The sequence below is a fragment of the Equus quagga genome, chromosome 12 (genome assembly GCF_021613505.1).
Source record: "Equus quagga isolate Etosha38 chromosome 12, UCLA_HA_Equagga_1.0, whole genome shotgun sequence".
Classification (NCBI taxonomy): Eukaryota; Metazoa; Chordata; class Mammalia; order Perissodactyla; family Equidae; genus Equus; species Equus quagga.
Genome location: NC_060278.1, coordinates 67,758,364 through 67,772,913, shown reverse-complemented (window position 1 = coordinate 67,772,913; position 14,550 = coordinate 67,758,364). Strand labels below are relative to the sequence as shown.

The 14,550-nt window shown below is 49.5% G+C and overlaps 2 protein-coding genes across 11 annotated transcripts in view; one reads left to right on the top strand and one right to left on the bottom strand.

Moving 5' to 3' along the window:
- Window positions 1–3,049: 3,049 nt before the first annotated feature.
- On the bottom strand, window positions 3,050–9,843 carry LOC124248794 (uncharacterized). 4 transcript variants are annotated; one of them, XR_006891146.1, is made up of 4 exons: window positions 9,261–9,843; window positions 4,469–4,970; window positions 3,863–3,964; window positions 3,050–3,764 (listed from the first exon to the last, which is right to left on the bottom strand). XR_006891146.1 is itself a non-coding variant. In XM_046679299.1 (2 exons), the coding sequence occupies exons 1-2, from the start codon at window positions 9,838–9,840 to the stop codon at window positions 9,005–9,007; spliced, it is 654 nt and encodes a 217-aa protein (XP_046535255.1). In that variant the 5' UTR covers window positions 9,841–9,843; the 3' UTR covers window positions 6,159–9,004. The 4 variants fall into 4 exon arrangements, 1 of the variants encoding a protein (XP_046535255.1); XR_006891147.1 differs by having other exon boundaries at window positions 4,830–4,970; XR_006891145.1 differs by lacking the exons at window positions 3,050–3,764; window positions 3,863–3,964; window positions 4,469–4,970 and adding exons at window positions 6,159–7,700; window positions 8,768–9,078.
- Window positions 9,690–14,550, top strand: part of RIN2 (Ras and Rab interactor 2) — a 217,286-nt gene continuing 212,425 nt past the window's right edge. For 2 of the 7 annotated variants that reach the window (XM_046679289.1, XM_046679278.1), the window contains exon 1: window positions 9,690–9,821. Coding sequence is in view for 1 of the 7 variants with exons in the window: in XM_046679271.1 (XP_046535227.1) it covers window positions 9,839–10,287 (449 nt within the window). In the remaining 6 variants the exon portion in view is untranslated. Of the gene's footprint in view, window positions 10,288–14,550 lie in introns of all 7 variants that reach the window. The other 5 variants (XM_046679290.1, XM_046679277.1, XM_046679271.1 and 2 more) reach the window with 4 other exon arrangements.

Below are 14,550 nucleotides of genomic sequence, written 5' to 3'. Positions count from 1 at the left end.
TATTCAGCCAGATGAAATAAGAATCAGAGATCACACAAAAAGGAAACAAGTAGAAATATTAGATATGAAAAAGAGAACATGTGAATATAGAAAATGATAGCTGGAATAAAGAACAGATGGATAGAGCCACGGGACCAAGGATTCGGAAGGTGTGATCCGGACCTCCTCCAGAGGACAGCCGAGGAGACCAGAGACGGAAGATGGAGAAGTCAAAAGTTACGGAAGACAGAAGTAAATGCGCAGATTCAGGCCACAGAAGATCCAGAAGGAGAGGAGGAAAGAACTGAAATAACGTGCTTAAATTATTATTTAAGAAATCAGAATCAGAATAGAACCAGAAAAGATGAAAGTCTCCACACACAGAGTGTAGATAAAGAAAAACTCTTAGACTACGTTATAGTGGAATTTAAATTAAATTAAAAACATTGAAGACGAAGCTATTACTTTTAAGCTTCCACATTGCCAAAGCAGATCACCTACAGTGAAGCAAAAATTAAACTGACCCCAGGCTTCTCAACAGCAGTGTGAGGCTCAAGAAGACAATGGAATCATACTTTTGAAGTATTAATAAATATAACTCTGAACTTAGAACTTTGTAACTAGCCAAATTGACACAGAACTGTGAGGACATAATACAAATACCTCCAGGCAGATGAAACCTTCAAGACTGTGCTGTATGCCAGAGGTACGGATACGCAGGGGACCACAGAGGAGCAGCTAGCGTGGAGGCTCAGGAGCTGGAACGGGAAGAAAAGGCAGACCCGAAGCAGAGCGGCAGGAGATGAGTAAAGAGCGGGCACAGGCCAGAGTGTGAGCCTGTGGGCCATGAGAAAGACTAGATTTCTTCTGAGAATAATGAGAAGCCGGTGGGGTGAGAGGGCGAGCGATGTGATCCACGTCCCTCCTAAATACATCATTCCACCTGCTGTGTGTGGAATAACCAGTAGGGGGCAGGAGTGGATGCAAGATTCCAGTTAGAAGGCTACTGCAGGGTGTGGAGCGGTGGTGGCCTAGGTTGGTGGCATGCAGGTGGAGAGGAGAGGACAGATTCAGGTTACACATTGTGGGGAGAGCAGGCTGACATCAGTGATGTGTTTGTAGTTGGGAGTAAAGAAAACGCAGGAAATTCAGGATAACACAGAGATAGGGAAGTTTTGGGAGAGCATATCAGGAGTTCTAACTTTTGTATGAGAACACTGAGTAGCTGTCATCTCCCCAAGCATATAAGAGGTACGATGGTAGTTGAGTACAGAAGTTGGGAGACAAGGTGAGAGGTCAGGACTGAGGATACAGATTTGTGATCATTGGTATAGATACACTGTTTAGAGCCAGGGGAAGAAATTACCCAAAGAGAGTGAATATGTATAGAGATGAGGGGAGGGAGGGGAGGACGGGAAAAGAAAGGAGAAGGGAGGGGAGGGGAAGCCTTGCTGGAGTCTGGTGACACTGGAGGGGGCACCAAAGGAGAATGCAGAGGAGCAGATCCAGAGAGCGTGGTGTTGGTGTGGAAGCCAAGAGAAAATGTGGTTTAATTTATGAGAGAAATAAATTGGATGCAGTAAAATGAAGAGAGTAAAGTGACCACAGAATTGGCTACATCCTGACAATGTGACTTTGACAAAAGCCATTTCCACCTAACGTCAGGGACAGACTAGAGCAGGCTGAAGAGCAAGTGGCAGGTGAGGAAGCCAAGACGAGTAATACAGAGAAGGGTGACGTGATGTAAGGATTGTAGGTGGCCCAGAGCAGGGGTCAGCCAACTTTTTTAAAGCGCCAGACAGTACACATTTCAGGCTTTGTGAGACAGGTGATGCTTTAAAGTACAGCTTTTATTATTAGCCAGCTTTGGCAAGGCCAGCAGATCAGGAGAGGATCGCCATTGCAAAGAGAGTTTGTAACTTACAGTTTCCAAGAGGAGGCGGCACGCCATGCCACAGAGGAACCTGTGGGGCAGCACCAGGGTTGGTGAGGAGGCAGAGGGAGCCAGAGGAGAACATGGGCAAGAGCCTCTATTGTGGCTTCCTCTGGAAGGAATAGGTGAGGCAGGATAAGCTGGCTTACAATTGGCTAGTGTGAATCATTTCAGTGGGCTCTGAGGCCTAGGGACTGTCCCTAGTTGCCTGGCACCTGGCCCTGGGGTGATGAGGGCAGAGGGATAGTGGCCCAAGTGTGAGAGTCTGATAAAGGAAGCAGTTGGGCTATGGGTTTTGGACTAGTGGATGTGCATATGAAAGGCAGGCTCAGTGAGCAAGTGGTTTGCTATCTGCAGGAATTAGCCAACCCCGGGAGGGACAGTCCCTTCCAGTGTCAGCAAGGCCCCAAGATGTCGAAGCATCAGAATAAAAAGACACGCTTAATATAGATGGCCTCTGCTGCAGCTCCTTAACTTTGCTGTTGAAGTATGAAAGCAGCCATAGACAATAAGTAAATAAACGAGTGTGGCTGGGTTCCAATGAAACTTTATTTTAAAAATAGGTAGGGGCCAGCCCCTTGGCCGAGTGGTTAAGTTCATGCGCTCCACTGGGGCGGCCTACGGTTTCGCTGGTTCGGATCCTGGGTGCGGACATGGCACCACTCATCAGGCCATGCTGAGGTGGCGTCCCACATGCCACAACTAGAAGGACCCACAACTAAAAATACACAACTATGTACTGGGGGGATTTGGGGAGAAAAGAGCAGAAAGAAAAAAAAAAGATTGGCAACAGTTGTTAGTTCAGGTGCCAATCTTTAAAAAATAAATAAATAGTTAAACAAATAAATAAATAAAAATAGGTAGTGGGCCAGATTTGGGGCACAGGCTATGGTTTGCTGACCTGTGTCTAGACAGAGAAATCAGAACAATTAGAACAGAAGCAGTAAACAAAGATATCAATAAAGAAAACCTTTTTAGGGGCCAGCCTGGTGGCGTAGCAGTTAAGTGTGCACATTCTGCTTCGGCGGCCCAGGGTTCGCCTGTTCAGATCCCGGGTGCGGACATGGCACCGCTTGGCAAGCCATGCTGTGGTAGGCATCCCACTTATAAAATAGAGGAAGATGGGCATGAACGTTAGCTCAGGGCCAGTCTTCCTCAGCAAAAAGAGGCGGATTGGTGGCAGATGTTAGCTCAGGGCTAATCTTCCCCCCCCCCAAAAAAAGAAAGAAAAAGCAAAATTTTTTTAAAGCTGCAAAAGAAATCATTAGAGACTAGAATGTTTAATCTGTTGTATACCAAATCAATGAAAATACTCATACTCATACTCCAACACATCCTGGAAAAATGCTTAAATTAGAAAGATGAAGAAAAAGTCTTAAAAAAAGCCTGCCTATAATTATGAGGAAAAACAAATCAGGCTGAACCTAGACTTCTTCTCATTAAGAATAAATGTCAGGAAGTAATGAAGTAATGTCTACAGAGTTTTGAAGAGAAATGGTATCAGTTATTGCTATGTAACAAAATAGCCCAAAACTCAGTGATTTAAAACAACAACCGTCGCTGCTGCTCCATCACTGTGTGGGTTGGCTGGGCTCAGCTGCTGGCTCTTCTACTCCATGTGGTGTCCACTGGGGTCACCCACATGGCTGCATTCCGCGAGGAGCTCAGTCAGGGCTGGCTCGTCCCAGATGGCTTCACTCACACGCCCGTAGCCTCAGCCAGAGCGGCAGGAACAGCTGCAAGCTGTCACGACTCTGTCCACATGGTGTCTCGTCACTCAGTAGCCTGTCCAAAGATTACATGGTGTTGGATCCCATGAAGGCAAAATGGGGGCTGCTGGGCCTTTAAAGTCCTAAGGCACAAGTCACATACCATCACTTTTGCCACATTCCATTGGTCAGAGAAGTCAGAGGGCAAGGCTAGATTCAAGGAGAAGGGAAATGGACTGACCTCTTGATGGGAAGAGTGGTATGCGCATAGTAGGATGGGAGAAACTGTCGGGGGCCATCTTTGCAGACAATCTACCACAGTAGACAAGAATTTTACAGACATCTGTGTGTAAAGAGGCAAGAAAGATTTTCTCAGAAACAGAAATGCTCAGCAAACTTAGATCTCTTACGTCCTTGAAAAAATATGCTATATTCCAGCTGAGCTACAATATTTTAAGCTATATTTCTAGCTGATGAAAATGTAAATCATTAAGAATAGCAAAGACATGATAATTAAACCTGAATAATTGTTGTAAATAGAATTAAAATCTGAATAGATATAAAATTATTCTCAAAAGATGTCATATAGTACAAAATAATAATTCAATAATAGAAATTTCTGCCCTACAGTCCAGAGTTCATAAACAAAGAATAAGGGGGCTGAGCAAGGAACTAGAAAGCATGATGAATTCCATATTGTGCATGGGCAGAGCTGTGGATTTTTTGTTTTGGTAGTCAAGGTAGGCAGTTTTAAAATAAATGAAAGATAATCAGGACTCTTTATTTCCCCTCCCCTCAAAACTGCTCCCAACCCAGTAAGTGGCACCATTGTCACCCAGGGGCTCACCCGAAAACCAGCACAACGTGGGATTCCTCCTTCCCTTTCCTCCTCAAGCACTTCTTCCACAAGCCCTCAATACTCGTCCTTTTATGTGGGAAAGACTCGGGGTATAAACACACAGGGAAACGCACGTGCACACACATTTTAAAAAACACTGTCCTAAGTGTTCCATTATAACTTCTGATTTTTCACAGTCTCAAAGGAGACAATATTTTTTCAGTCAATGTAAACAAGTATTTACTATTTTAAGTCACCCTCCAAGTTTAGTAAATTTATGGATGGCTAAATTCAACTAAAGGGTAATCTAAATTGTATCCAAATGTCGCACAGGAGGGACATATAAGAGAGCGCGCCCAGGCTGTCCTACCTTCATGGTGCAAGGAGGCACACTTTTCCTCTGTCTTCTCAGAGTCTCTGGCGGGACTGGTGGACTGGAGAATTCAGTTGACATAAGACAGATCAACAGGAGAAAAGCATACAAATTCTATTTTTACATGGACACAGGAGCCTTCACAGGAAAACAGAGACCCAAAACGCTGTTAGGCCTTGGTGCTTATATACTAGGCTGAACAAAGTGTAGTGAACGGGGAAAAAATAACCAAAGAGGCAAAAGGGACAGAAGGGTTGTTTTCATAAGACGTGTTTGCACAGATTCTTCTTGGCCTCAACTCCTTGTCTCCGGTGATGAGAATGTTCCTTTCCTCCTGGCAGAGGGAGGGTAGCCTTCACAGGGGAGTTTTATCTCCTGCTTTCAGGAAGAAAATAGGAGGTCACAGTGCCCTGCCTGCACCTGTTGTTTTGCAAGTGCCTATAGCTCAAAATAGACAATATGCCAAATAGGCATATTTTGGGGTGGTGTGTTCTGAACCCCCTCAATAGTATACCTTCAATCCACCCACCTTCCTCTGTCTCTTGTCATCAATCAGCTTAAATGTAGCGTCCTCCAGGGAGGTCTTCTCTGATCACCCAATGACATAGGCCCTCCAGCCACCCTCCCTCACATTCCTCTGGCATATTTCCATGGCACGCCTCATGCCCTGTATATCTTAATAATTATGTACTTGTGTGTTTATTGTCTGTCCCCCCATTAGAAGGAAAGCACCTTGAGAGAAAGACTTTGTCTCTTTTATCATATATCCACAGTGCCTAGGACAGTGCCTGCCACCCAATACACACTGAATAAAGAAAGGCATGAACCACTACGGCTAAAACAAGAAGTGTGCTTCTCAAACGACTAGAGAATATAGAAAGAGATAAGGGACAGTCAGTTCAACCAAAAGGCATAGAACTTAGGAAATGGCAGGGTTTTATAAAACCCCAACACATAAAACAAGATGGCAGAAATTAAACCAAATTTATCAGTTGGGTTTAAAAATAAAATTCAATTATGGTATGTGTTGCTTCAAAAGGACTCAGCTAAAAGAAAATGATGCAGAAAGGTTTAAAGAAGAGGACAGACAAAAATTCATCAGATGAATGCAAACATAAAGACAGCAGGGATCAGAATATGAATTTCGGTCAAAGAATAAATCAAGGCCAACACACTGAATGGAGCAAAGGAAGTTTTACACTGATAACTATGCCACCCACCGTGAAATTATAGCACACATCAGTATCCATGTACTGGGTAACACCGCCCGAAAATGCTAGCATACAAAGGGTTGAAAATTCAAAGAAAAACGTCTCAGGACTCCAATTGAAATGGAAGATGTTAACACATCTGCTGTAAGTCCGCTTTATTTGGGAAGGGGAGTAAGGGATAAAGCAGGATATACATTAGGAGACCAGAGCCAACCCTGATGGCCTAGTGGTTAAAGTTTGGCACACTTTGCTTTGGTGGCCAGGGTTCGCTTTACAGTTGAGGAGCCACTCCACCTGTCTGTGAGTTGCCATGCTGTGGTGGCAGCTCACACAGAAGAACTAGAACGACTTACAACTAGGAAATACAACCACTAGGACTTTGGGGAGAAAATGAAAAGAGGAGGAATATTGGCAACAGATGTTAGCTCATGGTGAATATTTCCCTGCAAGAAAAAAAAAAAAATTAGGAGACTGGAGAATAAAACAGTAAAAGTAAATGACATAGAGAATTAGAATAAATATAAAAGATGAATTAGCATTTAATTAATTGATGTTCAAGTTCACTAATAAACAGTTTTTTAACAATTATTATATGCTAATTATAGAACTAGGTTATGGGGGGTATTAATATGCCCCTTCATTCTTTTCTGATAAACATATACATTTTTTTCAAAATGGATCATATTGTAGGTCACAAAGAAAGCCCCAACTATTTCCAAAAAGCAGAAATAACAGAAGCTACACTCCTTGACCACAATGCAATAAACCTAGAAATTAATAAAAATTTAAAGAACAACAGACCTCAACACTTGGAAATTTTTAAATGATCTAAATACCAAAGTCAAAGAAAAAACTGAAATATCAGGTGATTATATGTAAGTTCGCTTTTACATTTGTACTTCTAATTCTATGTATTAATTTTATATAAAAAATTAATACTTTTTTGTGACTAACAAAGTAACGCACCATTTTAAATATTCAGACAGTTCATAAACATACAACTTGAAAAGTTAAAGTCCCAATAATCTCACACTCCAGAGATAATCACTGATTCCTTTCTTTTTGATTTTGAAACAAAGATATGCGTAAAAAAACAAATAGAATATGTATCCAGGCCAAACGCCCCTTCCTGTTAAGAAGCACCTCCCTCTGCGTGAACCTCATCTTTGGTTCACACCAAAGGGGCGATGGGTATTTCTAACTCCTGCATAAGTCCCATCATCAGGACTTAGTGAACCATCCACTGATACTCCCCACCTGTCTCCCAGGGGGCTGTGGGGACTGAGCAAGGTCACATCACCCAGGACCAATCAGAGCAATAAAGAAAAGAATCACCGCAATTACCGTGACTACTCTACAGCTCAGACCTGAGTATAAACCACCTTTTTCACGTCATTTTATGTGCACAAGACCTGCACCTCTACTTGCCCTGCTCAATAAAGGAGAGAATTAAATTGCTGAGTTGCCAGCTCAGGGTGACGCTCCCAGACCAAACCTGCTTGGTGTACTTTAGAGGGGAAATAACTTCATTAGAAAGGACACTTTCTTGGCTAGCTGGTCCTCAGCTGGCAAAAGTGTCTCCAGAGCGCTTGTGACCTCTGCAGCTGACTGGAGTGGCTACTTCAGTCTTCAGGGATCCTGGGGTGGGAGGTCAAACCTGTGAAATGTGAGGTAAGTCCATGAGGGCCCAAGGTTTGGCATTTTTGTCTTTCTTTCCTGGAGTTTTCTCCAACCACCTGTTTTAAATTGCGGCCTCTTCAGCACCCTCTCTTTCTTTTCCCGGGTTAATTTTTCTCCCCAGGTTAACTTTTCTCCCCAGCACCTAACATCACCCGTGCCACATGTTTTCCTTGTCTGCCTAGCTTATGGCCTGTTTCCCCCCTTAGAATGTGAGTTCCCTGAGAGCACGGTGCTCCATCTGTCTGGTTCCGGGCTCGAGCCCTGCTGCCTACAGTAGCACTTGGCTCAAAGTAGCTACTCAGTTTTGAAAGAATAACCCCCAAATCCATCTCTATAGTAAAAGATGTTTTTCTGGGGGAGGACAGGGCCAAATGGGCCCCAAGTTCTGGAACAGAAGGAGTCTGTGGGGCCATCCAAGGGGCAATGTCCAAAAGACACGGAAGTTTTCAAGAAGGTGAGTGGTAAGAGAAAAGGGGAAACAAGAAAGGAGCGGAGGCTCTACACCTTCAGCATTTACCTGGGGTTCTTGTGTATAAAATGGAGTCAATCTGCAGACCAAGAAGGGACAAAAGAGGCAGGGGAGTCGGGCCAGTTCTGCTTGTGTCCACCCTCCCTTTTGCCCACATATCCAACCTTTTAGGAATTCCTGACAGTTCTACCCTTGAAATAAATAAAAATCCAACCACTTCTCTCCTCCTCCAGGCTGTCACCTGCTCTGCGCCACCGTGCTCTCCAGCCTAGACTACGTCCACAGCTTCCCGGTGGGTGTCCACCTTTGCCCCTACAGCCGGCTCTCCACAAACATCAGCCTCATCTTCCAGCACTGTGGATCAGACCCTGTCACCGCCTGCCCGCCCCCTCAAAGCCTCTGTCCCTAAAGCTCTCCCCAGGTATTCCCTTCCTCACCTCGCAGGCCTTCGCGCCAATCCCACCTTCAGGAGGCCCCCCCTGACCACCCTACCCACTTAATTCCACACCCTGCACGGGACGCCAGCCCTCCTCGGCCTCCTTATTCTGCCTTTTCCTTTGTTTCCTACCACTGACCTTTTCTAATATCCCGGATAACTATGGATGTTCACGGTTTACCCTGTCTCCCGCCCCTGCCCCTGCCCGCAGCTCCGCCGGGGCCGGGAGACCTTCCTGTTTCTCAGCGCATCCCAAGCCTGAAGAGCGCGGCCTGGTGCACGGGCTCGATTTTTTATTGAACCGGCGATTTGAACAGAAAGAGAAGTGCAGCGGCTGTATGCTTTCCTGCCAGCTGAGCTGATTGTAAATGATAACTCAATCTTGGGATTTTAGCAGGCAGTATTCACAAGAGCACCACGAAGGAAAACCCGGTCTCTTCGGCTGCTGGTCTGAAGCAGAACAAGAACAGAAATAAGGTCTTTGTCCGTTTCTTTTTTCTGCTTCTGCCCAAAACAGGTGTCTCTGAGACTCTCTTTGGGACACCGGCAACAAGGGTAACTCTAACACTGCTGGATATTTCTCTCCGAAGGTGCTCTCCCCAGAGGGGAAGCGGGAAAGCTCAGCAGCTCACCAGGGACCGGCCTGAACTCGGAAGAAAAGACGCCAGCCGCTTGCCCGCCCGCGGTGTCGCCTTCCCTCGCGGTTATAAAGGTCTCCCCGCGCAGCGCCACAGCACTTCCCGCCTCCCTGCCGCTCGGGTCCCTCGGGCCCGGGCGGGGCTGGGCGGCCCTGCACACGCAGAAACCGACCCGGGCGGCCCCCTTCCAGCGAGGATGAAGCAAAACAGCACGCGGCGGGGCCGCGGCCGCCGCCCAGGCCCCTAGCGTGTCCGAGGCCGGCGCCGAGGGCCGGGGCCGCGCGGGCCTCCCGATCCCGGCCGGCGCTGCAGGCGGGCGGCGGGCTCGTCGCGGGAAAGGGGTGCGCACGCGTCTGTGCTGCTCTGTAATGAGTGGAAAGAAAGGGGACAGGGAGGAATCCCCGAGAACAAAACTCTGGTCCTCCCTGTGGAGTGCAGAAGAGCGGGGCGGTGGCGAGGAGGCGGGTCGGGAGCCGGTCCAGCCAAGTTTGCTCCGGGTTAGATAAACTTCCCGCTCCAGCTTTCTCCGTTGCAGCCCGAGATCCCGGTTACCCGGTAAGCGCCGCGGCTGCATGCCCGGAGGGGCGGAGGGTGGGCGGTACGCGAGGAGGGGGCGGCCGGACCCCGGGGCGCGCAGGCGCCTGCCTTGCTCCCTCGGCTCACCCGCCCCGTCCCCTCCCCGAGCTCGGGGGGGGGGGGGGGGGGTGTTAGGGGAGGGGGGATGGCCAGCCCTGGAGCCGAGGGAGGGCCGGAGGCAGACACAAAGCCCTTCCCTCCCCTCCCCCTCCCCTCTCCCCTCCCCTCTCTCCTCCTCCTCCCTTCTCCCCTCCTCCTCCTGCCCTCCTCCTCCCTTCTCCCCTCCTCCTCCTCCCCTTCTCCTCCCCTCCTCCTTCTCCTCCTCCCCTCCCCTGCTCTTCCTCCTCCTCCTGCTCCTCCCGGGCTGGGAAACCCAGCCCCGCGCTAGTCTGCGGGGCCGCCGGTCGCCCCCGCCTCCACGACCTGCGGGGAGGGCCTGCGCGAGGTAAGGGGCGGCGGCACCAGAGACCCCACCCCCTGTGCCCGCACCCATCCTCCAGGGAGATTCTGGGGCGCGGGTGGGGCTCTGCGGCGTTCAAGGCTCTGGGTCCTGCTCCTCGCACTCGCCTTGCCTCCGGAGGAGACTTGGGGGAAGAGAACGAGCTAGCGTCCTCGGGGGTCGTGGGGACGGGTGGGGGAGGGAGCGCCAGGGAGTGAGGACACCGGGACAGGGACAGGGTGACCTTGGGGCGCTGCAGGGCGGCCGCTGGTCCAGGCAGGGTCAAGGGGTGTCCTCAGCTGACCTCTCCGGGGGTGGCGTGAGGGGCTGCCGGAGAGTGCCGGCGGGATGGCCACAGGTACGGGCGTGTGCGTGCGCGCGGGAGCAGGAGGAGGTAGGGACCTTTGTCGAGTTCTACCTGCGGGGACGTCTACAGGGTGTCAGGTGCGCCCCGCGCCTGTGCGCGGGGACAAGACCAGGGAAGCACAGCCCGAGTGCCCAGCGCAGATCCGGTCCGTGCGCCTAGTCAGTGCACCGGGTAGACGCTCCGGCCCGAGATTTCCTCCCCCGGGTGGAGGAGCCCCGGTAGGAGGGTCGGTGAGTCCCGGCACTGGGCGATGGGGCTGTCGCGGTGATTGATGGCGGCGCCGCAGGCGGAGGAGGAGCCCTGGGTTCCTGCCGGGAAGGGTCGGGGCCACATTCCCACTTTGAGGCCTCCCCGCCCCCTTCTGGGCTCGGCCTCCACCCTTGGCCTCGGCTCTCATCAGCGAGGCGTCCGCCCCTCCACCCCCCCCCCCCCCCCCCCCCCGTCACGGGGCGCCCCTCGACGGCCGGCGGACAGCAGGGTTTGCAGAATTCGGCTTTAAAGCCTGTGATATGTTGCCAAGAAATGGAGGGCGAGACCGGCCCCCTGGGGCCTCGGAGGCGCCGCTCTCGGAGATCGCCAGTCCTTGGGGCTCTCCTGCAGTGGAGGCGGCCGCGCGCAGCCCTGGCGCACGCGGAGCCGCGCTTTCTTGCAGACTGAGGGTTCCAGGCACCTTGGGGGTTCTTAGGAACGTGCTGTCATCAGAAAGGAAACCTGAGAGCACTCTTCGGCCAACAGGGCATTGTAAATATTGTAGCAAAAATAAACACTTGGCGGCACTCAGTATTAAGAAATAGTGTTTTAATGCTATATTTTAAAAAATAAAATTTAATGTAAAAGAATCCACGATGAGTAAACTGTCAACATTTTAAATAAAGACGGGATGTTGTTACCACCCTGCATCAGTGGTGTGCGTGCGACAGGAACAGTTCCCAGGCTCCCTCAGTGTGGTCCCCTCCTGGGGCCTTATGAGGGTTGACAGTGGCGTACGACAGATTATCCAGGCTGTCTTTGTATCTAGTCATGGTTTTTGACTAGAGCTTTTATTAACTTTTTACCTAGTTCAAATGTGGGAGAATATTTTGATAAGTGTACATAGAGGTGCACATTTTCCTTTTTGCTCAGGTTCCAGTATATCTCCAGAACACCCGTGCATTCCCAGTGCTCTGGCACTTCCATAGAGGGCATGGCCCCGGATTGACAGGGCCCTGGGACAGTGAGGGGCCCTTGCATTTGGGACTGGAGAAGAAGGCTGGCGGTTGACAGGAGCTTTGGGGTTTGGGGACTCTGTTCTCAGCAGTTTGAGGCTGGTGACATGAGAGAAGGCCAACCTGCTGCCAGGACCCCCTTTGTCTGGGGCCGTTGTGTTGCAGACAGCTTATCTGAGTAGAGAAAGAGACCTAAGATGGCCACACTTGGCCCCCATGAGGGGCAGACTGGAGGAGCTTGACTCCCTCTGGGGCCCTGCTCTGTGCTGGTGGTTTAGAGATAACTTCCCAGCACCACCCTTACCCCTCCCCTTCTCCAAATTCAGGGATCACTACCCCCTCCAAAGAGGAGTTCCATGCTCCAGAGACAGCTCCTTACCAGGCTCAGTCCTCCTCCTCTGCTTGGAGGAAACATGACTCCTTCCTCCTCTGTGCAAGGGCGTGCGGCGCAGGAAGCCAGCCTTCGCTGGGCCCGCTCTTGCCGTACTCCCCACATTATAGCGTTGTGGCATTAGGTCTCACTCCCCTTGTACATGCAGCCCTCCTAATGATCCTTCAGGGGTCCTCATGGTGTCAGCTGTGAAGGTTTCCCTGACCTCCCTCCTTTCTCTGGTAAGGCACCCCTCAGCGCCACCAGAATTCCTTGTGATGTATCACTTAGGGGCCACATGCAGTGGACCCCAGTTGACCTCTGTCTATGAACTTCCTCAGGTTGAAAGCCAGGTCATAGCTCTTACTGCCCAGTACTCAAGGCATGGGTGTTGAAAGAATGAACAAAAACATGCGTTTGTAAATGCATTTTGAGGAGTTATACAGCAAGAAGTATATCCTTAGCAGATAATCATATTTAGAGCACCTTATAAAATGCTTTTACAGATAATGTCTCAGTTGTTTCTCACAACAGTACTATTAATTCCATTTGGTAGCTGAGAAAACAGGCCTGGAGAGGTCAGAGCACTAAGCCAGAACCAGGGCTCCCGGTCCAATAATGATTTCGCTGTGCCACAGCTGATTTGCTAGAGGTGGCTGTGCCCAGAGGCACACCCCATGCAGTATCTGTCTAGAGCGGAATTTACCAAATTGCGTTTTAGGATGCAACTTTAGTAAAGAATTACTAAAGCGTTACAGTGGTAAAATATATTAGAGAAATGCTAAGGTTAGCCGTTTTCCACTGCAGGACTTTTCAGTGCCTTTATTATTATAATGAGCTTTGGGACTCTTTAGATTGATGCCGTGATATGGAATATTTGCCAGCTTCATTTGGCCACAGAACACTCTCATGAAGGATCTTCTGGATCCAGTGTTCCAAGGAGTCCACTTTGGGAAATGTTGTTTAGCTCACCTTCTGACATCTAGGCAGTTTGCGAGGAACGTTGGTGCTCAAGATGGTAAAGATGTACATTCTGGACATTACAAAGGCACAGTAATCCCCCCTTGTAAATTTAGAGCTAATTGTTGGTTTGCCCACTTCTGTGAGCCTGATTAACACGAGTCCATTCTCCAGGGTCTGATCGGATCTCAGGGAACTGAAGCAGTCGAGTAAGCAATGCAGACAGGCCCTGGAGAGAGCTGGCGGTGCTGCGCAGGAGCCACCGGTTTATGCCAGCTGCCCTGGGAACACCTCAGTGCGGCTGTAGTGGTGGGCGGCAGCTTAGGGGGTCTTGTACCGAGGGCACCTTTCGGTTGATCACTGCACTGAGTAGGAAAATACACTTGGTGGGCCCTGGGAGCTGGCAGTGTGGATTCTGTAGGGCGTCAATGTCACATTCACCCCTGAGGAGGCAGCAGCAGTCGCTCCCTGGGCACCTCCAGCCTGGAACAGAGACTGCTGATGGCAGCCCCCAGTTCATAGGCACCTGTTGTTTGAAATCAGGTGTCTAAAAAAGAGTTTGCCTGCAACCTACTATCAGGCACTTTTCACGGATTGGTAACCTTTGCTATTCAGGCTTTATTGCCTTTAAGAGAGGAGGTGAATGGGGAAGCCAGAGTTCTATTTAAAGGATTCAGAGGAGCGTTGTGGGCTAGCAGAGGAGCCTTGGGAAAGGGATAGGCCATCAGAGGCGCGGCCTGGAGAGGTTAACGTCCACCTGCAGACATTTCCCCATCTCCAATCCCAGCGAATTGATCTCAAGATTTGTTTCATAGATTTTTCCGAAGCACTGAAAGTAAGTAATCTCCGAGATCTGCATTGAATAGCTTGGTGTCACAAGAGTCAAAGACAGTCAAAGGGAGGAGTGTTTGAGAAAAATTGACCTATCAGTTGGGGGTGGGGGGTGCGCGTGTGTGCGGGCGCCTGTGGTCCTTCATGTTTGGCCAAGGAAGAGAGTGGGGAGAAAATGCCGAGTATGATTTAAAAAAAAAATTTTTTTTTCCTTAAAGATTGGCACCTGAGCTAACAATTGCTGCCAATCTTCTTTTTTTTCTGCTTTTTCTCCCCAAATCCCCCCAGTACATAGTTGTATATTTTAGTTGTGGGTCCTTCTAGTTGTGGCATGTGGGCCGCCCCCTCAACATGGCCTGACCAGCGGTGCCGTGTCGGTGCCCAGGATGTGAGCTAGGGAAACCCTGGGCCGCAGAAGCAGAGTCGGGGAACTTAACCACTCGGCCATGGGGCAGGCACCTGATTTTTAACTTTTGAGTTTAAAAGTCCTGTGTGTTACCCAGATAGCAATTTTCAATAAGCAGCTGGAGACACAG